The sequence below is a fragment of the Dipodomys ordii genome, unplaced genomic scaffold (assembly GCF_000151885.1).
Source record: "Dipodomys ordii isolate 6190 unplaced genomic scaffold, Dord_2.0 Scaffold65, whole genome shotgun sequence".
Taxonomy (NCBI): domain Eukaryota; kingdom Metazoa; phylum Chordata; class Mammalia; order Rodentia; family Heteromyidae; genus Dipodomys; species Dipodomys ordii.
Genome location: NW_012267281.1, coordinates 4,059,289 through 4,086,204, shown reverse-complemented (window position 1 = coordinate 4,086,204; position 26,916 = coordinate 4,059,289). Strand labels below are relative to the sequence as shown.

At 42.2% G+C, this 26,916-nt stretch overlaps 1 protein-coding gene across 1 annotated transcript in view; it reads right to left on the bottom strand.

Annotated features, from left to right (window-relative positions):
• Nucleotides 1-13,964, bottom strand: part of Fgf14 (fibroblast growth factor 14) — a 525,394-nt gene extending 511,430 nt beyond the window's left edge. Inside the window, exon 1 of the mRNA XM_013022983.1 lies at nt 13,461-13,964. Within this exon, the coding sequence (XP_012878437.1) occupies nt 13,461-13,668 (208 nt within the window). The 5' untranslated portion in view covers nt 13,669-13,964. The remainder of the gene's footprint in view (nt 1-13,460) is intronic.
• Between the last annotated feature and the right edge of the window lie 12,952 nt (nt 13,965-26,916).

The window sequence follows — 26,916 nt, the reverse complement described above, 5'->3', positions numbered from 1 at the left end:
ACAATCAGCTACATCAATTACATTATCCAGCTGTAATCCTGCAACTCCTAACCTCTCACTCTCCTTTTTGGAAACATTCTCTAGTTCACTAATTTTTACACCTCCAGTCTCACTCCTCTGCCAGGCTTTTAGACTTTAAAATATGATTCTACCAATCCTCCAAAGTATGATTCCATTTGCTTTCTCACAAATCTCCAAACACCTACCTTTTTGCTCTATCACATATATTACCTATTTCCCTTGTCAAAGATATGCTTATCTCTCTGGCCAATTAAAACATGAAGAATCTCATCTGCTCATACTTCTCTAAAAGATTTCTTCTTTCCCCTGTATCCTCCATGGATCTTCTAGCAAAACTGCCTCCTACCTAGTGTTTTCTATACATTTAGCTGAAGGACTTATGGGTCAAAGATCAAATCATTATAGAGGGTTTTATACTCTCCCAAGAATTAACTATCACACATATTATTTAAATGTTGATATGTTTATTACATAGTAGTGTATATTTATTTAGTAAACCAATATGCATTGAGTTATCATATAGAATTATATATTGCCCATCATCTTAAAACCTTAGGATTATTTTTAAGACATAAAAATCTCCAGTTATTTTTTCTGAAGACTTTTGGAACCATGAGAATACTATGACAGTCTGAGAAACAGCAAGAAAGAGTTGTCTGGCAAGAAATAGATTTAAATGACAATGTATCCATGGCATTTCTGCAGTCAGACTGAATGCAGCAGACCATGTTTGCAAGAATATTTGCATAGCAAACAAGCTGGGGATCTAAGGTATTGTCTCCCTCTGGGTTAGAGGACACATTTGTTTTCTGAAGGGGATAATAAACATAATGCCTTCCTCCCTGCAAAGATTAGGTGGATTTGCTAGAAGTCCCCTTAAAAGATTGGCGATTTCCTCAATTCACTTCCTCTGCAGCAACACAAATCCACTGAGCATGAACATCTACTGGTCCACTGAGCATTGTCCCTGAGGGATTTGGGGGACCAGGTGAGCTGGGGAAACTAGGAAGTTCCTGCTGCCAGCTATGACCTGAGTACTAAATTGTTTTTCCCTGACCCAGAAGTCTCTCATCTTTCAGTTCCTATGTTAACTGTGGCAGGCTAGCAAACTCCAGAAAATCCAACTCTGGGTAGTATATGGCAACTTCTGGATGTTAAAAGTCAGTCTGTTCAGTCAGGAGGTTCCAGTTTACCAAATTAAACAAAGGCTAAAACATCAAATTCTATACATGGCACAGTGTGAACTAAGGTTCTTTGAAGAAGCCACATCCCTATGGAAGACCCTGCAGACTGATGGGCAGACTAAAACATTACAACTATGGAGAGATAGATTGCTGAAGATCAAGAGCCCAAGGTACCTTAGACTACCTCTCACCTCTATAGTAGCCATTTACTTCCAACATTGGTATGTGAGACTAACAACCTCATGACCACTAGGTTAAAGTTTTGGGTTACACTGACAAACTTAGAGGAACTTTAGACATCACCAACCCGAATGCTTAGAATGTTATAACATCTGAAAACTACAGAAATGATTCCTGTCTATGGAAGCCCCCAGCAATGTATTTGAGAAATTCAGTGACTTAAGATTTTCTTTTGTTCTGTGATTATAAATGTTCAGGTCACCTTCTGGGGGAGCAAGATTCCCTGATTCTGAGCCTTGGTCACTCATATTTGGGCCAGGATAAATTCTCTTTTAATCTTCTTGGAGCAAGAGCTGTATTTTGCATCAACAAAACCAATATGTTGATTGAAATCAACAAACTTGAAAGTATGAGAGCTCTGTAATGGAGTGATGTGAGGTTCTAAAATTTAAATGCCTCTTAGGGTAGGAACAAAATTGAAATGGAGAAAATTCTCTGGGGGTGATGAGACTGTCCTGTACCTTGATTGGGTTGTTACAATAATGTCCACAATTGTCAAACACAGCAAGCTACATGTATATAAATGCTATCCTAATTTTTTTTAAAAGATTAAAAATTCTAGATTTCTAAACATTGAACTTGTTGAAGTCCCTCTTAATTTCAGGTCAGAATGATTTACAAAAACACAAATCTATTGATTACATTCACATATATGCTACAGGACACTGTTTTTAAAGAGGCAGCACAATGTAAGGATTTAAGAGTATCTATTCTGGATTACTATTACATAGGTATATACCCAGATCTTACTAGTAATAACTGGAGGCTCTTCAGACACTTCCTTAATTATTTTTCATTCCTTTTTTTAGCCTAACACTCTAACTACTATGAGGCATGTCTTCAGTCCTAGGCTTCATAATTATTACAGAAGCATAACAGAACTTCCTACCTGTGGTTTTAAGAACTAAATGAGCTAATACAAATAGAGTACCTAGTACATAGAAAGAATTCTCTAAACAGTAACTGTATTACCTATATAGAGTAATGATAAAAGAACTTAAAATAATTCAGAATAATGTGTTGAAGCAAAAGAGCAACAATATGCCTTTAAAATCTAGTAAGTTTAATTTCCACCCATTCATGGGGAAATTAGATGATGTGTGTTTATAATAACCCTCAAATAATTTAATTATATAATTTAACAGACTAACAGATTCATTTGGTCCCTTTACATGTTAATTTGAAATACAGAGGGGAAAAATTTAAAGTTAAGTCAAATGATGCCCCTTGGTGTTTATAGTTCAGACAAATGTATCCAGTTATTTTCTGACCACTGTATTATTTGCCTGTTTCCCCAATGTAATGCATGGAACAGTTGAAAATGCAATGGTGTAGTAATCCTGAAATTGCCTGAAGAGGAAATTTATGACAAAACTCCCAAAAGACATTTAAAGAAAGGAAAATAGAAAATTATGATAGGAGGAAATGCAGGGTAGGATGACACAAATACAGAGAGAATGACACAGAGATAATTCTAGGGAATGGAAAAGCACGTTTGGCATAGGAAAGACTAAAGTCAGAGGGTATCAACCATATTCCCTGGCCCTCCACAGCAGGTCATCCTGAGGCATATATACACTGGTTACTGTCCCCGTGCAACGGCATACACGCCAGAGATGGACTCGGTTACCTTCGTGCTGTATACTTAATACTTTTCCCAATATTTTAAAATAAAATATAAGTAGAAGTCTAAAAATCATGGGCAATAATGATACAAAACCATTCCTCAGCACTTAGGTTTGAATGTGGTCTGTCCCTTCAGAAATCTAAGTGGAAATCTTATGGTCAGCTTTGTAAGATAGGGCTTGGACCAGGTCAGGGAGGTTCTACCTTCTTGAGTAGGCTAAAGAGCTATCAAGGGAGTGCCTTGCTTACTAGCTTGCTCTGTCCCATGAGATAATGTCCTCTGCCATGTGGTGATGCAGAAACAGGTTCTCACCTAACCAACATCAGCCTCCAGAACCTTGAGCTAGATAAACTTCTACTTGTTATGAATCACCTGGCCCACAATATTGTCATAGCAACAGAAAACAGATCAAGATACCCTACATCGATTCACTGCTTCATTAAAATATTCCTAACAGCTGATATTCATTTCAGTAAAAGTATTTCCTATAAATATTACCCACTGCGTACATGTATTAAGATAGCTTATGGAAACCTATAAATGTATACTTTTTATGTTTCTATATCAGTTAAATTTTCAAAGCTTTCCCTGTATTACTATATGTCTGAGAAACAGGAAACTTCACTTCATTGTCCTGTGAGTGGAAAAATATTTGTAATAGAAAAGAAACAGTAGTAAATTGATGAAACCTATTAAAGTCTAAGAAACAAGTCTGGAAACTTGAGTATATCGGGTTACTGCTTTCAATCTGCCCAACAATAAAACATTAGGGCAGGATGATGGTGAGCCTTGAGTGTTTGATTAGCAAAGGGACTCTGGTCGCCTAGCACACAGGGCCCTTTCTTTGCTTAAGAGACTGGGGGGGGGGGAAGGGCGGAGGAGGAAGGGGGTAACAAGTTAGACATGGAACATACTCACTACCTTACTTATGTACCTGTAACCTCTCTGTCTATCTCCTTGACAATAAAAATATAATTTAAAAAAAGAATGACATTACCTGCTAAATACATCAGTGACACACTAAAGGTGAGTTTGACATTGATTCCAAAAATAAATAAAGCTCACAATTGACACTTGTTTTTAAAAAATAAAGCTCACAATTAAGTGTCATTTATGTTAGTCCTTGGCCTTCTTCTTATTTTCACATTCCTTGGTTTGTTAATATACAATAATAGCGTGAGTGCTGCACACAGTCAGTGGAAAGAATAGATATGATAATCCCTCCCTAGCACCCCTCTATCTAGGAGGGAGCATCAGCACCACAGAAGAGGCTTGCACACACTGAGCTGATCCACTGTGATTGTGCAAAAGAAAAAAAAAAAAAAGACAGGGGGAGGCATTTTAATTACAGTTACATTCAGTGCTATCTAAAACACAGGTGCATATACTTAGATATGTAAATTAAGCAAATTCACACTTCCTTCTCTTTTCTTGCCAGACCTGTACAGTCTGAAAACTTTTAATTGTACTATTTGACTACTCAAACTGAATCAAGTATTGTGTTCATGAATATCAACTACTGGCAAAGAATTACATATTATCATAAAAAGAATTGAATATGATCATAAAAAGAACAGTTGGACTCATCTTTATTGTAAAGCATTTTTCCCCATCCCTAATGATGTTCATATTTGAAGTCAGGAAATATAAACTCCTCATGCTAGAGCACCTCTCCTAGAATTATTTAACTTTTGAACAAGAATATGTCAAAATTTCTGGCTTGTTTCAATAACAAGTTTCCTCAACTTCGCAATCTGGAGTTTCTCAATCTGGAGTTTTATTCCATGTTTCAAAGAGAAGGGTGTATGATTGACAAAGAGCCAGAGGATTGTAGCAACAAGAGTTGTCCAAACAAAAGGTCGCAGGCAGAACATTCTAGACTTTGCTTTCAACTTCCTTTCCAAATTCAAACTGTCCCTGAAGATGGACTGCATTTCCTCCTGGGCACCTGATTTGAGCCTTCATCTGCCTTATTGCTTTAGTTCTTCCTCTGTGGCTTTTCTAGTTTCACAGTTGCCTGACTCCAACTTAATTTCTACATTGAGCCATGATGGTTGCTAAAAGGGTAAATTGGATCAGAGAACACACAAATGTTACTGCCTCCCTTCTAACCACCACATGCCACTTCCTACTAACGCCCATCACAAATTCCTCACTTGTACCTCACTTAGCATTCTTGAACCACACTCTTCTCTTGCCCCCCAAAGCTTAGGGTATATTTGTGTCACTTCCTCAACAGGTTAACCGGATTCATTCCCTGGTACCGCTTAGTCTTCACGACTTTTATTTGTTCCAGAAAGCCACCTACAGCCTCTGGTTTGGACCTAGAGCACCTTCATCCACCTACAGCTCACAGCACAACTCACACCATCACAACAGATCCCTTTCCTTTGTCTCTCCTGCTGGTTCCTTTAGGGAAAAACTCTTCTATTCCCACCTACTGCAGAGTCAATACTAGGCACCCAGCGGCACTTTGATTTATGCTGGCTCTGGGGCTTGAACTCAGGGCCCAGGTACTGTCCCTGAATGTTTTTGTCCTGCGTTACCATGTGAGTGACAGTTCCCCTTGGAGCTGTTTGGTGGTTAATTGGCCATAAGAATCTCAAGGACTTTCTTGCCCAGGCTGGCTTTGAACCCGCAACCCTCAGATCTTAACCTCCTGAGTAACCAGGATTACAGCTTTGAGCCACCGGTAAGTCCAACTCCAGTGGTATTTTTAAGTGTGTAAGAAGTGTTTAAAAGATTGTAGTTATGGGGAAGGTGGCTCAGTGGTAGAGCGCTTGCCTTGCATGCATGAGGCCCTGGGTTTGATTCCTCAGCACCACAAAAGCAGAAAAAGCCGCAAGTGGTGCTGTGGCTCAAGTGGTAGAGCGCTAGCCTTGATCTGAAGAGCTGAGGGACAGCAACCAGGCCCAGAGTTCAGGCCCCACAACAGACCCCCAAAAAAAGAAAAGATTGTAGTTATGGGAAAGTTGGCAAAGTAGAAGGTCTTCCTAAAGGAACGATGTCCTAAGTTTCTAGAGTTGGTATAGGCCCTGAAAAGAACGTTCCATCGACGGCTTGTAAACGAGCTATTAAAAATGATTGAAAGCTCAAGTGATCTTTCCCAAGAGCCCAAGAAGGGAGAAGGCAAGCCGGGCAGACCTGCTCGCCCCCCGGCAATGGAGACCAGGAGGGACCCCAGTGGGGGCCAGCCGCGTCCAACGCCCCGCTGGTCACCCGCGGGTGCCGGGGCCCACACAGCCCCAGGAGCCCGCCAGCGTCTCTGAATAGCAGGTGGAGAAACTGAGGCCGGACCCCGGGCTCCTCGGCGTGCACGCAAACTCCCCAGACCCCAGGGAGCTTCCTCCTGGGCGGAGCGCGCTCCGGGGCCCGGCAGGCCGGGGCGGCGCGGGGCCGGGGCGGCCGCGGGGCCCGCGCCCACCTGTGGGCCAAACAAACTTCCTGCGCGGCCCTCAGCCCGCGGGTGCCCCGGAGTGCGGACTGACCCGCCAGCGCGCCCCACACACGCCGGGGTGATGCGGGGCTCCGGGGCTCCCGGCCCCGCCTCAGTGGGAGCTCCGAGCGTCTCTCCCCCCCACCCCGCGCGCGCGGCGTTTCGACTCCCCCCGCCCCACTACCACCACGGTTTCCATGGTAACGCGGTGCCCGCCCGCCCGCCGGCCGGCCGGGCGGCCTAAGACGCTCCAGGGTCAGAGGTCATCTCCGCAGCAACGGAAACTTCCCGCGCTACGGTGGCTCTAGCGGGACGCTTCCGCCGCATTGCGTAGCGGCGGCGCCCCGAGGCTCGGAGGGAGGTTCGCGGTCCGCCGCCGGGGACCTCGTACACACACACACACACACACACACACACACACCGTCTAGTCCCCGTCGCTGCTTCGGGGGCCCCACGCTCGGCGGGCGCATGGCCATGATGACGAGGTGTCACGACCCGCGGTTTTCCCGCCACGCCGCCCGCCCGGCCCGCTCCCCCCGGGGGCGGGGCGCAGCCGGGGACAGACGCTGGGGGGGTCCCAGCGGAGCACGCGGCATCCAGGGCAGCCGCTGGCGGCGCACCCTGCACCCCGCGCCCCGCAGGGCAGGATCCCGCAGCCGGCCTCCAGAAGTCCCCAGGACAGGGGAGTAAACCTCTCAACTTGTGCGGGAAAGCCGCGCCAGGAACGGAGGCAGGCCTGGCCGCCGCCGTGACCCCCGGGGCACCCCAACACGTGTGATGTGAAAGCATCTGACACCCCCACCCCCGCGTGCAGCGTTGAGACACGCATCGCATCCGCGAGGGACAGACTGCAGGCCTCGAGTTCTCAGAGAAGTCTGGAATCCTAGGTACCGGGGAGGATGAGATCTGAGGATGGCAGTTCGAAGCCAGCCTGGGCAGGAAAGTCCATGAGACATACCTCCAATCATCTACCCAGAAAGCTGGAAGCGGAGCTGCGGCTCATGTGGTGCTAGTTTAGCAAGCCTTGAGCAAAAAAGGCTCAGGGACAGTGACCACCCAGACCCCCCCCCCCAGTTCAGGCTCCAGGACCAGCACGCATGTGCACACATACACACACAAGGCTACACACAGTGGCCACTGGTGGCTGTTTTCTGTCTTTGATTTTTATCATTTAGAAAACAAATCTCTGTTTGAAAGGGGTACACATTAAATGAACTTTGAACCTACCGCTTACATACACTTGGCTTTTGTGAAAACACCTCTTTCTCACCCATTTTACTGAGACATTGGAAACTTGCCGTGCATCCACGGCAGAGGTATTATCAGAGAACATGGTAAGCGCTTCCGCACCCAGCATTGTTAGGAAACTTTCTTGGATGATGGTAGTTGGTTAGACCCACCAAAACTTCAGGAAATGTCCCTGCTGTCTGTGCAAACTGAAACCACTGTTCCTCCTATGGCCTTCATGCTTAAAAAGTCCTTAGAGTTCCTCCTTCTGATTTCCCTTCCTTTCATTATCCATTCTTTTACGTTCTGAACAAACTTTCAACAAAGTATTGTTAAGAATAATTGGTGCCATCTCCCTCAGAAAATTCCTTGCACTTCCATATCCAACTTTAAAGAACACCACACTGTTCTGGTGGATGTGTAAGTAGAGATTCTTCTGGCCCGTCATCTTCCTCCACATTTACTATAGGGAGACTCAGAGAGATGCGGGGAGAAAGATGAAAGGAGTGACATTGATCAAGTTACTTTGTACTCACAAACTGACATGTCCCATTGAAACTCCTTTGTACAACTACTTAAGGATAAACATAGAATAATGCAATGAATTGTTGAAAACAACAGAGGAATTCCTGCTACACTGTTGAAGTGCCCCAACCCTTGCCCATAAGGCATAAGAAACTATGGGGGAGGGGATGCTTCCATTTTGAGGAATTAACATGGTATTTATAGAAAACTGGTCAATGTGACTGAAGTATGATGCCAAAATGTACAAAGAAGTGAAAACATTAGTTGTTCTAGTTATGTATAAAAACACTTCACAAAACTCTCCAATGTTTGTGTTGCTAAAACATGGAAGGCTGGGTTTGAACATAAAGAAGTTTACAGAACAGAACAGAAGTAAGACACAGAATTAGCGTTAGTCCCTTCACGGAGTAATGCATTATTTGAACAAATTCCCCCATGGAGGAAGATGAGAACAAGCTGATATAAGTACAGCTTAAGTCACCTTCATTGTTAAAACTATATTTAGATTATTATGCATTGAATTTTACAGTTGTTAACTTGAATATAGACTTCAAGAAACGAACAAGTCAGTACAAATGCCATCTTTCGGTTGACAAAGCAGAACTTACTTTGCTACCTTAGTAACTGAAGCTTTCTGGATGGAGTCCAAGGCCATCTCACCTTACATGGGATCCCACTCCAAAGCCAAGTGTGTTAGAGGAAGAACCTTACACCTGTTTGGTGTTCCAGCCTTGCTGCCTGAATTCAGTGCCTTCATTTACTATAGGGTTTAGAAATGCAGACATTGTGGCCTAATTGTGGTTCACCCAGTTCTATAGAAAGCCAGGATGAAACGGCAGGCTCCAAAGAAGGAATAAAAAGTGCTGACTCTTTGTTTTCTTCCCTTGCTCCCTATTTCCTAACTTCAAAACACTCTGTCTGTCCTAGACATAAAGCAAGTAGCTTAAAAATAACAACACCAACAAGAAAGAAAGCAAGAAAGGAAGGAAGGAAAGAAAGAGAGAAAGAAGGGAGGGAGGGGAAGGGAAGGAAAGGGAAAGGAAGAGAAAGGAAAAGAAGTAGATTTAAATTAAAAACAGTGGCAAGCCTGGTTTGATATACTGAAACAGCTTAAGGAAAGGCAAAACCAAATCAGAAAAGCACCCAAGGCCAGAATGTGCCTAGGGGACCCACCCCACCCTGCACAAAGTTACATGGCAGAAGAGACTGAGTTCAGAAATGGAGATTGTCAGAGCCACAGCTTGTAGCTATTCTCAGAGTGCTACGCAGAATTAGGCCTAGGACATACACATCATATACCTTTCTTGACACAGAAACTCAATAAAAGTCTCTTTGGGTTGAGATTTATCTTTAAATCTGTGCATCTTAGAGTCCTAGTATAGTCGGGAGGTTTAGAAGTACTGTTTGTGGCTTACTGGGTGAACACATTTGAGAGTTCTTGGCTTGTTTTATCTTATCTGTCAGAAAAGATAGCAATTCCTTGACCTTAGTATTTATCTTTATTGGGGATTTTGTTTTGTGTTGTGGTGTTGCCAGTTTTCTTATCACTCTTTGCTTCAAAAGCAGTGACCTAGATTATTTCCTAAACTGGTCTGTTATATACACTGGTCAATCTAAACTCTCATACTGATTCAAAGAAACATACCAGGCTTCCTCCAGGCACAATAAGTACCTGGGCTTAGTATTCCCTGTTTAATGACTGTTCAAAATATAGTTACCTTGCATGACTCATACAAGGAAAGTTGCAGCCAGTAACATTTATTCTAAATGCACAGCTATTGCTCTGCTAGAAAAGTAAGGGAAAGTAGGACATTTAAGAGGAGAGAGAGAGAGGAAGAGAGAGAGGGAGAGAGGGAGAGGGAAAGGGAGGAGAGAGAGAGAGAGAATATGCAAGCCTGTTCTCTGATAATCATTGTACTGTGAGATTGTGTTTTACAAAAATAGCAAATTTAGCATATATCTAGTATTCAAAATGATTACAGTTTATTTTTAAGTACATATAACATAAACACATGTATGCTGTTTGTTAAGTTTTACATAAAACAACTACAAAATACTATAAGTACCACATATCTAATTAAAAGCTGAATGAAATAACTTTACCCCAAATTCATACATTCATGATCTACTCATTTGCATATCAACCCATGTTGCAATTCTTCCCAGGAACCTCTGACCACACTACCGGAAATTGCTGACAATTTAAATAACTGGGAGTGATCAGTAAATTATTTCATAATTTGCAGACTCTGGAAAGAAGATAAGTATTTCTCTCTGAAATAATAACAGGTGCTTTACACCCAATTCCTGGTCCTTGGTAGCATTCAGCTGAGCATTTTAGTTTGAAAGCAGTTAATTGTCCTCTTTTTAGATTTAAGATAACATAATAGGTAGTAGTCAATCTGTTCCTCTTTTGGCTTTAACAGTTAAGAGGATTTTGGCCTTTGTTTTATTTTAATTACCCAATTAACTGCTTAGTTGTACCGCTATCTTGGGATCAAAAATCTGCAAAAGATTGTAGGCTTCCAGTTACTAGCAGAAGGAATGAAAATCACCAAGTACAAGACTGGTAGGGAATGGCTAGGTTTGCTTCAAACTTAGAACATCAAAACTTTTAGAAACCAAAATAAAAAGTATGAGGCATACATGTCCTATTTTTAAAAAGAAGAATTACTAAGTGTTCCAACTCTCAGCTTGCAACTCTCCTCCTGGCGATCTCTGCATAACTCTACATTACAGGCGTCTATGATGCTTTCAGAAACACATCTGTGGAGATTACCCCTCACCTCATACCCAGGTTCCTTAGCATTCAGAAACTGCAAAACACATGGCTCTGAAAGCAAAGGATCATTTGTTTAACACCTTTGGGACGGGGGAAGATAGCTATTCCAGAGGGATGAAAGTGGGTGGCATGTATGTGGGGAAAAGAAAATGAGGGTTTCCCGCAAAATCCTTTACCAAATAATAATACTAGAAACAATAAAGGCCTACCAAGAAACGTATTGTTCATTCGTGACATTCCCCTCTCTCCAGTACTACGGACTGACTTCACTTCAAGGTCCCTAGACAAACATCGAACACTTAAATAATTTCTCAAACTGCTTTTCCAGTATTGTTCCACAGGCATTTGACAAGAGAGCGCTTGGCACTGTGTTTGCTATGTGTCCTAGTCCCTCTCTCCCCCAGAAGCCCTGGGCCTGTCCCACGCAGGGTGGGGTAGGGAGAACCCTGGGGGAGGGGGGTTGTAGGCACCAGACATCAGCAAGCATAGCGGGGGGGGGGGGGGGGGGGGTGAGGGCTTCGGATGCCCCTCAGGACCAAACCAGAAACACCTCCTTGTGTTTAACATTGAGGAGTTGAGCTGGAGAAGGGTAAAAGGCCAGGGGACAGGGGAGGATGGCTGGATGGGGCGGATGGGGAGCTAGAACGCAGGGCCAGGGCTCCAGGACCGAGGAGCCAGGGGAGGATGGCTGGACCGGGTGGATGGGGAGCTAGAACGCAGGGCCAGGGCTCCAGGACAGAGGAGCAGTGTCCACTGCAGCACCACATGGCAGCAGAAGCCTACTACCTCAGTGGACATCCGAGGCCACGCCCTCGCCCTCATCAGCCCAAGCATGCGAATGTCTGTCCCCTCGACGCCAGTCTACACAAGTACCCGCCCCCTGGACGCCCATCCACGACCTCCGTCTGCCCCCTGGACGTCCACCTACTCCAGCATCTGCCCCTCGGGCCGTCTATTCACGCTGGTCTCTGCTCCCAGCCCCACACCGTCTAACCACACCGGCGTCTGTCCTCGGACCATCTCTCTGCTCACTTTCCTTCCGCGGTTCCAACGTGGCCTCCACCGCCGCGGCCTCCGCGCCTGCGGCCTCCATCCCCGCCCACCCGTGCCTCGTCCCCTCCTCCTCGCTCCTCCTGCGTGCAGCCCCCTTTGGGGCACACCACAAGGTTGGGGTCCTGGAAGTCCCAGACACTTGCTGCCAGCCCTGGGGGGGGTCCGGATGCCAGCAGCCCCCCACCCCACCCCACCCCACCCCCGAGTTGGGAGTGTCAGGAGGCCCGAGCAAGGCCGTGATCTACGGCACCGCAGTGCCCGCCCGACCCGTCCGTCCGTCTGTCCATCTGCCACTGCAGGACCTCCTGCCCCGGGTCGGCCCCGCGGCTGTGAACTCGGTACAACTGCGGACAGCGCAGCGCGTCCCTGCCTCCTCCACCACGCAGCCCTCCGGCCTGCCCCCCTCCCCGCTCCTCACCGCCCCCCCACCACGGCCGCCCCCCCCCAAACTCCTCCAGGAGGCTTGGGGAAGTGAGCCCGGGGGACTCGGCTCCCCGGTCACCTGCATTTGCATTCCTTATGTAATGCACCGCAAGTTTCCCTCCTGGAACCCCGATTGCACCGGGGCGCAGGACGGGAGGCAGGCGGAACCCATCCAGACCACAGCCCCCGGCGGGGGGGGGCAGCGAGCGCTCTGGAAAAGGGGAATGGGGTGGGGTGGGGTTCGAGGCTCTAAATATCGGGTTTCCCTCCCAGGCAGGAGCCCCGGGCGCTGCGCGCTTCCCAGCGGACGCGTGGGGAGGGGGAGGAGGAGGAGGAGGAGGAGGAGGAGGAGGGGAAGGAGTTCAGGGCGCGGGGTGGGGGAGGAGGCGGGGGCCGAACTGACGGCGGCGGCGGCGGAGGAGGAGGTGGAGGAGGAGGATCGGGGTGTCGAATCCGTGCAAGCTCCCCAGAAAGTCGAGCTATGTCCTCCCCCCCCTCCAAGTAAAGGAAACCTTCCAGTTCCTCTAGGCGCAACCTTCTAGCCGTCCTCCTTTCCACACCCATTCCACCCACCACCTGCATCGAAGGCATTCCGAGGGGGGCACAAAAAATTAAAAGTTTCCTCCTGCCACTTAGGCTGGACTGGTGTCACCGCCACGAGCTGCTTGCTGGGGGCAGGGGGGGGAGGTTTGGGGGTGGTGGGGAGGGGGGTTGGGTTGTAGACGCAGCTCCCCAAGCTGTGACTTGATTATTCATGCAACACCTCGATATGCAACACGGTCCTGGTGGCCGCTCCGCTCCCCCGGCCGCCCGCCTGCCCGCCCTCCTGCCCGGCTGTCCGGCTGCCCGCCCGCCTGCATAGCAGAACCGCAGGGCGAGCCCCGGCCACGGCACCCGGAGGGATGGAGGAAAAAGCCGAGCACACGAGCGTGTTTTGCTTACCAGTTGGGTTCTTGTTTTTCTTAAGACTCTTGCCACAAAGACACTGCAGCATATGCGTTCCTTTGCTGAAAATGTTCCAAAGAAACCACATTGATTTGGGCGAAAAGCAATCCAGCAGCTTAGACACCCTGAGAAAGAAGAGATCCCTGTGGTTGCATAATAATAATTGGAAATCAGTTTTCCTGAAGAGGGGCACCGGTTTTACCATAGGAAAAACGATGGTATTCCGGGTCTTCTCCCAGTTTTTCCCCCTCACGTGGTCTATTTCTTGGAGACTTCTCAGTGCTTGTGTTTTCTCGGCCAGGGTGAATGATTTATTTCCCCCCTTTTCCTTGATCACCACCGGATTCTTAGCAAAAGGTTGAAAAAAAATCCTTTTCTCAGCATGAAGCCAAAGAAATCCCAACTGAGATCACAACTAATCGGGGAGAAGAGGAATGCCCAAAAAATCCTCCAGGAGAAAACCATAGCCTTTCATTCGGTCGAGGCGAGGATGGGTGGATCTGCAGAAAGCAAAGCAGGATTCATCTCACTGAGAGGAGACTGCCATTGTGTAGCCCCTAGGAGAGAAGGAAAATAAAAGGGAAGAAGAGAAAGGGGGTTGGGGGGGGAGGAAAGGAAAGAAAAAAAGAGGAAAAAAAAGGGGAAAAAAAGGGAAAAGCAAAGCAAAGGCAGCACCGAACACACTCACGAACACCAATACCACCTTGGAGATTGAGTCTCACTGCCGGAGACAAGAGACTCCCTTCTTTCTCCTGGTGTCGAGATTTAAAAGAATAAGGATAATGATAATGGTAATAATAATAATCAATCGCCAGAGCTAAGTGGCATCGGCTTGCACCTGCAGTTCTGGATCAGCACGAAGAATAGATGAAATCCTACCAGGAACCCCCTGCCCTGGTCAGTCTCGTAGTAGGTAGCCAGAGCTCCAGATCTCCTTCCTCCTTCCTCTCTCTCTTCCAGGTTGCAGCCACCACCAGCAGCAGCGTGAGCATGAGGAAAAAAATCTCCCCTCCGGATTCCTCGCCCAGCCTCGGATGGGGAGTTACAGGCATTAGCTGGAGGAGGAGGAGGAGTGGAAGTTTGCGTTGAAAAGACTGGCTTTCCATGACGTAGCCACGTGCTTTCAGACCCGTCACCAGTGAGGTGCTTCAACCAGCCCGGGGAGGGCAGTCACTGCAGTCTCTGGCCGGTCCCTCCTCAGAGCTGCCCACCCCAGCCAGCCTAGCCCCAGCCCCACCACCTTGGGGACCCTCTCCCTCCTCCTCGCCAGCCTGCTGCTGCCTCGAAGAGCCACTCTTACAGCCTTCTGTTAAACTGGATTTAGAAAACGGAAAATTAACAAGTATAATGAGCCAAGTTGAGAGGATACATAGGAATTGGGGAGGGAAGGAAGGAAGGAAGGAAGGAAGGAAGGAAGGAAAGAAGGAGGGAGGGAGGGAGGGAGGGAGGGAGGGAGGGAAACAGGCGCAGAATACCACTTGGCATAGCCAAAATCAGTCCTCACTTTGTATTCGTGAAGCTATGTGGACAGCACTTGAACAGCAAGAAAAACTCAAGTTCCCTTTACTCTTACAGTTTGGGTCTTACTTCAGGTGCTGAGATTCTAGATCTAGATTGACATAGATGTAGATATAAATATGGATCTAGGTACAGACATAGACATAGCTACATGCATGTATTGCAGCATGGAGAGGAGGAATCTAGAGACACATGTTTTTATACAGAGGCTTCAGAGGTACCCGAGGGAATGTATATCCTTTCTAGACAGGCAACCCTTTATCTTGAAATGCCTTTTTATATAGCAAATACCCTGATTAAGCCAACCCAGCCCGTTTGCTTGTGTCTGCCCCCATTAGTTGAACTAATTTTTAAACTCATCCTCATCCACTTCTTTTCTACCTATGTCACCCACCCTTCAAGGTTAACAAAAATGGGCACTGCAGGCTCTCCCCATAACCAGCTTTATCCTTAGAAAGCCAAAAGATTGGTAACAGGAGTCATGTTATTAGAGGAAAAACTACAAGATACAAATGGCTACAGAGAATAGTATAATGGACATCAATGTCCTTGTTACTAAAATTAATTTTTAAAAACTAGCCGTTAATCAGACTCGTGAGAGACAAGGATTGGGGGGGGCACAATCTTGACCGCGCTTACTCTGTTTAGGCAAAGTCCTGCCAGCATACGTCTATTTTAGTGGGAAATTCACCTAAAGTAGTATTAACCCTAATATAACTCATAGTATACATTTCGAAACTCCAAGTCAATGTTTTTGTGATTACTACTTCTACTGCATGATCTAGCAAACAATCTCATAAACAGTAGGGGTTGATGTAGATTTATGTGGGATTTATGAGGATTGATGAAAGAGTCTTAAGTTTTTAAGATAGACTTCTTAGTTGCCAGTGATTAAAAATAATAAATCTTTCCTACCCTCAGAGTGTTCTAATAATGCAGAAGTATTTCCAGATGCTAAAATGTACAACAAAGACCCCAACCCAGTCATTTTTAAAATGATAATAGGATTTAAAACAAGCAAACCTATTCAAAGTTAAGCAATTGAAAAGCCATCAGACTTCCTTGGACATGTCAAAAAAATCATGTCATACAGATGAAAGGAATTACCAAAATTAATTGCAGTCTAAAGAAGTTTAGATATAGTATAGATGGAATATATAAATTTAACACCAAAAGACTTACTATGAAGAAGTAGTCTAGAAAAAAATACTAGAGTTGATTCTTTTTCAAAGAAAAAAGGGAAAAGTAGAATAGCACTGGCAAATAATTGGGACATAATTTTTTATAACAATCTGAGACAGATACCATATGCTACTTCTATAACATTCTGGTGTCCTCTAGAGGGTTCCAGAATATCCTAATATATTACACCACTGGGCAAATGCCAGTGAAAGAGATGAATTAAAAATATTCCCCACTAGGCTCTAAGGTTCCGTAACAGCTTTGAGTTCACTGGGGGCATTTCACAAGTAGAGTAAAATTTGGGGAGATACTCTGTAATCATTGGATCTTTTTATATCCTAAGTCTATATAAAGACTATTTCTTGAGCCAGCACTTCTTAAAATTCCAAATTTCACTCTTTACATGAAAGTAAATTTGCTCCCTGTTAAAAAGAAGAATGACTTCCAGAAAGTTATGCTTTTCTTTGCTGCCTATTAGAAAACCTTTTGTCCTGTGACCTAAAGAATAAGGAACTAACTTGAAACCAATACTTACTGAGAACCTATTAAATCGGGCACTGTTGCTCCTCATATTTTTTTGACATTCTGTATATATTTTTGCTGATACATTATTTACTTATGTTTCATGGGCTATTGTGCACATTATTAAGCAAATATCAGACAAGGTATTATTTTTTCTGGAAGAGAACTCTAGCATCAATTCAGATTTCTTTGGGTTCAAGGGACTCACAATTTCAGTTAGGCTCTGATTGGCCTACTGTAAATCATTGGGCCAGTAGTTAAAGGTAACTGTATAGACTTCCACATGGTGAAGGTAAGGCTTCCTGTGACAGGACAGGCACCGATGATGGCCTAGGATTCATTTAGGCTTTGGAGAAGCCTCATCTCAGATGAGAGGGCTGATGCACAGTTACTTTGTTGACTTGCCCTACAGACACTTAATGTTCATCGTGGAAGATAATTATAATGTGGCTTAACCAATCTATGTTCAAATCGATTTTAGATGACAAAAAAGAAACTAGTAGTAGAAAACTAGTTTTTTTTTAACCAGAGGTAAGTAAAACTAAAGAAATCTTTGTTAAAACTGGAAGCATTAACCATGATATCTGTAGTTCACTGGTATTTTTTTAATCTTAAGACTACATTTTCACAAGAAATAAACCCAGTACTCTAAAAATTAAACTTACTGTCAGTGAATTGCAGCAAGCCAACATAAAGTAAGTGCAATGGGAAGAATTTCATCACATAATTGCACATATTTTATTTTAACATAAAACAGTTAAAAACATTCAGGGGATTAGTCAACAAAAATGTATGAGACTACCTCAGCATTATCTTTTCTCTGTTTGTTCCCTGTTGTTGCTCTTCTATTTTACAATTCCAACCACTGTTTTTGAAGAACACAGGCATCCTCAGATAACAATTCTCAGGAGACACGTGCGGCCTCGTCACACAGAAAGTAGTCTGCATTCCACTTCAACCCTCCCTGTGAACTGGAAAGTAGTGCTTTTCACAACTTTGACAGTGAGGGTAGGACCACATACCAAGGATGTGAGCTACAAGAAACAAAACTGGGACTTTGGACAGAGTCACTCCTCTCTTTGTGATTGCGCAACTGCTTTGGCATTGTTAAATTGTAGAGAAAACACTTTTATGTTGTTTGAGCCTGTCTTGGTCCTTTCATGGTGCTATAACAAAATACAATAAACTAGGTCAACTTACACACAACAGAAGTTTACTTCTTATAGGTCTAGAGGCTGGGAAGTCCTAGGTGAAGGCACCAGCAAATTCACCATCTGTTAAGGATTTGCTTCCTCATGGAAGCTACGTTGTCAATGGTAGATGAGGCCTCTTTCATAGGGTCTTAACCCCATGGGTGACAGATACCCTCCCTAAAGGGCCTACTTCTCAATGCTGTCATATGAGGCATTCAGTTTCAACATAAAGATATGGGGGGGGGGGGAGGAAGGGAGGACAATATTCTATGAGCCATTGTAGTATTTTTGGGTGAATTTCTTACGAAAGTTTAATCTTCTATGGGCTTAGCAGTATATTGATAACTATGTATATTAGGCTTATTTACTTTGAAAGGATGAAGAACAGAAGTATAAGCCATAAAACCTATGGCTTTCTTCATAGTCTACATTCTCCTCTCCCCTCGCTGTATCATCTCTTTGTCTTTTGACTGCTTCATCCAAACCACCCTTGCTTATCCACACCACCAGCACAAACGCCCACTGTGGAATGTATGGTTTTCCCCACCTCCCTCCCTCTCTGCCCTACTCCTGTCCACCGAACTACAACCTATGTCAGTCAAGAACTTACGACTGGGGCTGGGAAGGTGGCTCAGTGGTAGAGCGCTTGCCTTGTGTGCATGAGGCCCTGGGTTTGATTCCTTAGCACCACATAAACAAAAAAGAAAAAAGCCGGAAGTGGCACTGTGGCTCAAGTGGTAGAGTGCTAGCCTTGAGCTGAAGAGCTGAGGGACAGTACCCAGGTCCAGAGTTCAGGCCCCACGACCAGACCCCCCCCCAAAAAAAGAACTTACGACTATGATGATAAAACCGACATCACTAGAAGAAGAACGGAGAAGGAAAGCAATTGCAAGAGTCCTAAATGGAGCAGACATAGAAAAAGTGGACCATTATGAATTCAAGGAGCTCACTATTTACAAACATCTTGCAAAAGGATGGAGCCTTTTGTTTTGTGTACCCACTACTCCTATTGTTGTAATCATTCATAATAATTCTCACTTTCTAAGGAAAAATCCTACATCTCCCATCCCAGTCATCGTCTTTTACACCCTATTCTTCCTCTCCCATGTTCTTACTTTAACCCATTCCACTCTCCTGGAGAGAACATTCTAGAAATTTCCCTTCAGTTCCTCTCTCTGTTCCTACTAACTTCTCAAAGAAGGCAGAATGTCTCAGGGACAGCCCTCTGCTCACTCCTCTCCAGAAATGAAGCATTGGCTCAGACCCAGAACCCACAATTGCCTTCTGGAGGCAGGTCTGGAGATTTGTCTCTAGATGTCTCTTGTGGCAGCCATTAGTGAACGCCACACGTCCCTCTCCTCCTCCATCTCAGTGTGCTCTGATCCACCTGTAGCCACCGATATCTCTGTCTCTGAGACTCAGGGCTTTCTTTTCTCCAACCCATGGAAATTGGTTATGCTTAAATGATCACAGGAATGTCTAGGACTTAACACTCCACTCGTAGAAGAATTTCTCCACCCTTTATCTTCCTGCTCCCTTGCCTCTTGGGAGGGATAATGATGAGGCATTTGTTTTATACCCTTTCCTAGAATTTCCACGTGAAATTCAGACATTCTCCACCAGGATAGTAGGTTTATCACCATGTTTTCTGGCTCTTTCCTGTTTGCTGTTATTTGCTGTTGCACTGGAATCTTTGTTTTCTGGTGAAAACCAAGCCAAAACAGGACTAGAAAGGGAAAGCTGGATTTGGGGTACATGTTCCTGCTTGTTCCACCCAAACTCTTTCTTGGGTGATCTCTGAAATTTTCAATTCTTTTTCACAGCTCAAATCCCTTTCTGCTCAGATAGCATGATCAGTAGTACCACTCACTAATGGTTTTATCTCCATCAATATAACTGTTATGACTGATTTCCCTAATTGCAACTGAACTTAGAAGTGAAGGCAAGAAGGATGATCACCTTTGATCCCTGCCCCCAACAATGAAAAATAATGTAAGAAAATACGACAAAGCCATGAGGAACTCACCAAGATATTCAAAGGAAAACAGACTCTTGAGTTCTCAAAATATGAGCTTCTCTTGGTTTTGTGCCACAGGCTTTATTTCTCATGGAAATGAACAGCGCCTCAGCTCATGTAGTCATCACTATCAATAAAAACCCAAATTCTGTGCAGCCCAGCAAGAATTGAGAAGAGCCGTATTGAATCCTCAGAAACAGGTATTTACAAGTAGAACTAGCCTTAAATTATGATGAGGATCTATGCAACATGGCCCATTGTATCAGTGTCTCTAGAACGTTTTAATACATGTCTCCTATTAAAAAGTGCATTAGACTATTCTAGACCATGCTTTCCTTGCCCTCTATTGACCCCAAACTTGGTAATGATGAAAACCCTTTTGTTTTTCTCTATAACATGAACCACTCTAAGGTGAGGCTACAATATTCTATGCACAGAATTTAATTCCTTAATTTCTCTAGCAACTGGATAGGATAATGGTAAATCTGCCATTGTAAATTTGTGGAAGGAATGTCTCTACTAGATTTTTTAGTCTGTGGCGAGGTTGATCTATTCCAAAATAGACAATGTTCGCTCTGGATGCTAGTTCACAAAATTTGTTTTAAGTATGGAATAAGAACAGCATTACTGAATATATGCCCACAGAGAAAATTCCTCTACCTTCTTGTAGTCATCCCAGTATCCATCCCATTCCAGGCTCCCAGAATAAATTAAGAATAGATTTCCCAGAGAACTGTATCTATATAGCTCTCCTACTATATAGCTCTTCTACAAGAGGCCCTCCAGTAAAAGTTGGATGACCGAAGCCAAAGAAAGCCATTATCCTTGAACACAGCTGCTGGCCTTCCTGTCTGGTATATCCTTAAGAACAGCCACTTTCTACAACAGACTGAAATGTCTAAAAGTCCAAGCTACTCACCAACCAGTTCTTGAGAGCCTCCGTTGTTAGTGCTTCTGGCTGTGATGTTGTGGAGTAGTCTCCTTGACATTCACTTCCCAGCTTCCCCAACAGTCCTTTATTCCTGCGTGAGACACAGAAACCAGAAAACATCAGAGGGCTTTTTGACTGACCCCAAATAGATAAGAAGCCCCAGTGTTTTTTTTCTGCCTGGGTCCTAAGACATTAGAAACACATGATACCTTGTTGAGTAAAGAAGAAAAAGAAAAAGCTTTTGAGTTTCTGATAGCTTCTTTGATACCTAAATACCAATTTAATCCAATATGCATGCTTTAGCCTACACCATGAACATGCAAACAAGAATTGGTTCTTTCTTTTAAGTGTGTACTGAGCACTCCAGCCTGGGCTTCTAACAAGCTACTTTTTTGAAAGAATCTAAATGAATCTGTGACATGTAATTCCTCAAAAAATAAAAGAGGGTTATAAAAAGAATTCAGCTCTCACACAATTATTTGACCTATAAAATGAATTCTCCTTTATAAAGTTAAAATATGTCATTTACAAAGCAATTTATCAAAATCATTGTGAAAATTGAAATTCTCAGAGAATGATCCCAAAGTAAGGTTATTTAAAAAATACAGAAAGCATTTAGACTCCCAAGGTAGATAATACAAGTTTTTCAAGTCACATGCTCCAAGTGGTCAAAAAATTAAGGATATTACTTTGGAGAGGTGAGGAGGGAAGAGATAGTAGAGGAAAAGGAAGGGTAACAATGCTCGATAGGAAGTATATTCATTACTCATGTTACTGTAGCCCCTCTGTGCAGTATCTTTACAATAAAAAAATTAAGAAAATATAACTTGTTTAATGTAGAATCTTGGTAACCTCTTATGTATAGGTATTTAATTATTGATGTCTTAAATATTTAATTTCCACATAAATTTAGACAGAATCCTGTTTCTTGCCTTCTCATAAACATAAACAAGATTGTAGATCTAAGTGCACGTAATTGAATTGCTGTCTATGAAGGTGTGAAAAAATCTGAAATGTTACTTTTTAACATTCATTTGACTTAATGCATTGTTGGCACCTGGACAATAAGATACTTTTAGTTTATTTTTTGTCTAAATAAAATGAATAAAGGAGCATAAACATACATGTATAATCGCTCAGCATAACTACTACATACCATTAACCTAATTTTCATTTTTAAAAAAAAGCATGGAAATAAAATGTAAGTAATTCATCAGGCATATCCAGATTCATATTTTAGGTTATATTTTAACATATTTATAATTCAGATAAAAATGGGGTAAAAGGCACAAAATTATATTTTAACCATAATATCAATCATTTTCCCTTAATCAGTGTAACCTATGAGGAATGCTCTGTAATTAGGATACATTTGAGCATATTTTACCTCTTGTTGTTGTTGGTGGTGGTGGTTGTGAAGTCTGAACTCTGGGCCTGGGAACTGTCCCTCAGCTCTTCAGCTCAAGGCTAGCACTCTACCACTTGAGCCACAGTGCCACTTCTGGCTTTTTCTGCTTATGTGGTGCTGAGGAATCAAACCCATGGCCTCATTCATGCAAAGCAAGCATTCTACCACTGAGCTACCTTCCCAGCCTCAACCTTTTAAAATACAACAATTTGTACAGGTATTCCCAAGTTTTAGGAATGCATCTGTTTTATACACACATATCTGTTTTAAAGGTGCATTTGTAAGCTGAATCTGATATTGCTCTGATAAGCTAATATTTTAAAGTATGGTTTTCAAATACATTAAGGGAGTGGAAAGTAGGAGGTTGTGATACTTAGAACAGAACCACATAGAACAGTAATATTAAAATTGCTTGATCAGATGCTTTTGTGGTAAAACCTATACCACTTTATTAACTTATAGTGTGCATATTAATAGCAGCAGAAGCCAACATACCAAATTGGAGGAGGGGAAAAGACAAAATTGAACTTTCAAGATTTATCAATAATGATTCCATTTTTATTGCTTACAACATAGGGTATAAGACTACTATTTTCAGGCAAACATGGTTGTTTACTTCCTGAACACTTCAAAAGTAGCCACTGACCCCAGGGCCTTAGTCAGAACTCAAATGTGACTTGCTCTCCACTTGCCAACTACCTAGATAAGTAAGTAGATTAGGAAGGACATTTGGGGTTGTTGTTTCTTTTGTCTTTTTGTTTTGAGGTTTTTTTTTTAGTTTAATTCAGGGCTTGTCTTTTCTTAATTGGACCTTCTGAGTTAGTGCATTTTTCTCAATAGCTCAAACCAGAAGGTTTACCTTTGCTCATGGGTCAATATAGAAAATTAGATTTCTTTTCTAATTGACCCTTCCAGAGAAGACTTTGGCTAAGGCACCCCTTAAGAAGTATGCAGAAGACCGAGAAACCCCACCTTCAGAGACGTGGCCATGTGTATACGTGGGATTAAAGAAGGCAGACACATCAGAACCAGTAGTCTCTTAATTCAATATGAAGTTCAAAATCGATTCCGGCCTATTTCCCCTGGGGTTTTGGCTCAGTCTGAAAGTGTGCAATAAGATATTCACACCAAAGTTGCAGGGGGGAGGGAAGGGGGTTGGTTTGTTTTTGTGTTAACTCTATTTTCACAAAAATCTAAGTGAAAAGCTAACTCTATTCAGAAGAGTTTACCAATAAGACTTTACTGAAGAGTTTTTTGAATAGCTCTATGCTCAGGTTTAAGTGAATAGGTGAGCAGTCCACCAGACCGCAGCCACAGGGGGAATCACTCCCACTACTCTGGAAAGGTGGAAAGGAGAGGGTCCAGGAGAGCAAAAATGGTACAAGAAAAGGGTCATCTCAAGAGACACTCCCAGGACCCAAGGAGAGGGCACAGAGAAGAGATGTCCTGATTTTCCTCCTCCTGCCTCTGTTCTTCAGCTGAGACCTCCCCCATTACCAAAACTGAAGACAGGATGGAGGTCCAGGTGTTGCTGCCTTGGGAGCCCCAAGAGGGGTACAGAGAAGAGAAGTCGCAAAGGGAGACGAGGTTACTGCAAAAGATGACCATAATAATAACAATAATGAAGATAGAGTGAGCAGTGCCTTTATGTAGGCTGTTCTACTCACACAAGCTGATGATGCAGGTATTCTAATGAGCTCTGCTTTGTGAGGATAAAAATCAGGGCATTTCAAGCTAAGTACCTTGTCTAATATGATATGCAGCCAGTAAGTACAGCTTTAAAAAACATAAAATTGTACATATTAATAGGGTATCATGGAATGAATATGTATATGTCAACACTGTATAATTACAGATTCAGGTTTCTTTAACAGATAAAGAACACTTCAGAATTTTCTTCTTGTGTCAATTTTGTTGTGTTTATCAAGCAACTCTTCGATGTTATCTAAATGAATTGGCACAAAGTTATTTAAAATAACTTCTTATGGTTTTAATATCGGTAAACTTGGATGCCCTTTTTTATTTTCAATAATGTCATTTAATGTCATTTAAGTTGCATGTTTAAGAAATAGACATTTGTTAATCTTATGATTTGATTTATTAATCTTACAAGACATTTATTAATATTATGATGCCATTTTAAAATAATTTTGTTTTTGTTACTCAAACTTATTTTTACTTCATTCAAAATTTAGGAAAACTCATTGAATTATAGGAGATATTCAACATCTTATTATAAAACAGAGTTCATGTTAGAGGATAAGTTACTGTAAGTGATCTGAGCATGTTTAAGGCAAGCAAGGCTAAGCCATGGTGTTTTACAGGGTAGATATTTTAAGGGCATTTTCAGTTTAAGATATTTTCAACCTACTGTAGTATTTGGGACATAATCCCGACATAAGTCAAAGAGCATGTGTATAAGAAGGGAGATGATAGAAAATGTACTCATTATCTTACTCATGTAACCATAACCCCTCTGTTTGGTATCTTTACAATAAAAATATTAATAAAAAATAAAAAAATTAGGAAAACTGTTTTGACTATAGTATAACTCAGTTTAAATGCTAAGGTTTCATCAGAATTACTTTATACATAGTGATGTTATAAAATTTACAGATGAAAAAGTGTCATATATGCTTAGTGCTCAAAATATACTTACATTTTCCAGTAATTGAATTGACTATCAAAGAATTGTACTTCCTTAATATTTTTACTCATTCTGACAAAGCTGGTTAAAATTTACTTAGAATAATTAATTTGACATGGAAGAAAATATACATCAGATTCAAAGTTATGTCTTTCAAGGAAAGTAAATTCTCTAAGTCTTAAATCAGCACATTGTGAAAACTGATAAAAGAATTTATAGATTTAAACAATTTTTTCTTATTGGTGTTGAAGTCTATTTGCATAATGCTGCTGTTAAAAATTAAAGAATTACTTATTTACTTAAAAATGTATGAAATCAGTGTTATTGATTCTTATGCAGTAAAAAGTTCCAGTTTCCACATGAATTCTTATTTCTGTCCAGTTAGATCACACATAAGCTTGTCTTGTCCTTAGAAGTTCAAATTCAACTCATTTATGTACAGGGCGATATTAGTGTCTGTAATTTGTTTTTAATTATTTTGTTAGCAAAGTTTTTTTTATTTAAAAAAATTAAAGTTAAAAGTGTAGTAAATTCATGTAAATTCCAGGATTCAAACCATTGAGCATAGAAGAGAACATAAAAGCAAAGCCTTTTTATAATTGGCTGGTGTTACAATCTCAAGCCCCATCAAAAATCATTTTTAAATGTTTCCAGTATTCAATTCTGATTTCAGATGGTTTGTCCCTTAGCAAATAAAGCAATACATTTATAACAATTAAAATCTATTTTCCTCCTTTTTTTTCTTTTGTAATAATCTTAAATATATTTAACCTTGATATATGTTCTAGACCATGCATTGTCATTACAATCATTATTTATTTATTTTAATAATCTTTGTGGGTGATCTTTGTGGGTTTTTTGACATTCTTCTTTAAAGTTTTTATTTCGCATTTGTTTTTGAAAGGTACTTTTACTACATGTAGAAATAGAGGTTGAGTTTTTCTTTAGATATTTGCAGCGTGCTATGGGTGTTGGCTAATCTTCCATAGTTTCTTTGACAAATCAGTAAGTAATATGGTTTCTCTGCTCATCTAAAGGTGACGTCTCATTTTCTGGGGTTGATTTCACCTTTTCTTCGTTGTGTTTCCTTTCCTGAAGCTTGAATATGGTGTAACCAGAAGTGATTTTCTGTTATTTATCTGGATTGGTCTACATGAACTCATCTGTTGATGTCTGAACATCCACATGACTATTTTTTAATATTGCTTCTTTCTCTTCCATTTCCTCCTTTTCTTCTAGAACTCTTATTACAAGCTCACAACTCCTTTTCACAATTTCCCTTACATCTTTTAAACTGTTTTCTTCTTATTTTTTTTTCTTCTCACTGAAAACAGAACAAAGATTAAAGGGTGGAGCAAGAGTTTCATATATATTTCCAGAGTAGAGAATCTACTCAAGGCTAAATACCAAATGTGTTGCTCTTTACAACTATTTTGAAAATTATTTTGGGTGGATAGATAGTAGGAAAGTAGGAAGATAGACAGGTAGACAGACAGATAGACAGATAGATAGATAGATAGATAGATAGATAGATAGATAGATAGATAGATAGATAGATAGATAGATAGATAGATAGATAGATCATTTGGCTTTCAGAACTTTTCTCTGTATTCTGTTGGCACCTGAGCACTATGTTAGATGTCTTGCATTTAATTTGTCAAAGTGTATCTTGAAGATAAACCATGGCCTTCCCCTCATGTGGCTATTGATATTTAAAAGTTATCTGTCATTTCTTTAAGATTGAATGCTCATCACTGGAGAGATTCCAAGTCTTTGGATACCTGTCCTCTTAGGCTATCAAGTGTCACCTTCTGTACATAAAGATAATCTTTCAATACAAAAGTCAGGGTTGAATGGCATTCCACACAAAAGCAGAGTAGACCACTGATCTATAACTAATGTATTTGAAGATTAATTGTTCTGTTTATTTTTTAAAAATCTTGAAAATCTGTATCAGACGTGCCTACAGGTTTGCTATCTGGCAGTAAACCAGGTGATTTATTAAGATTTGGCAAGCAGCTGGGAATGGAAGGAA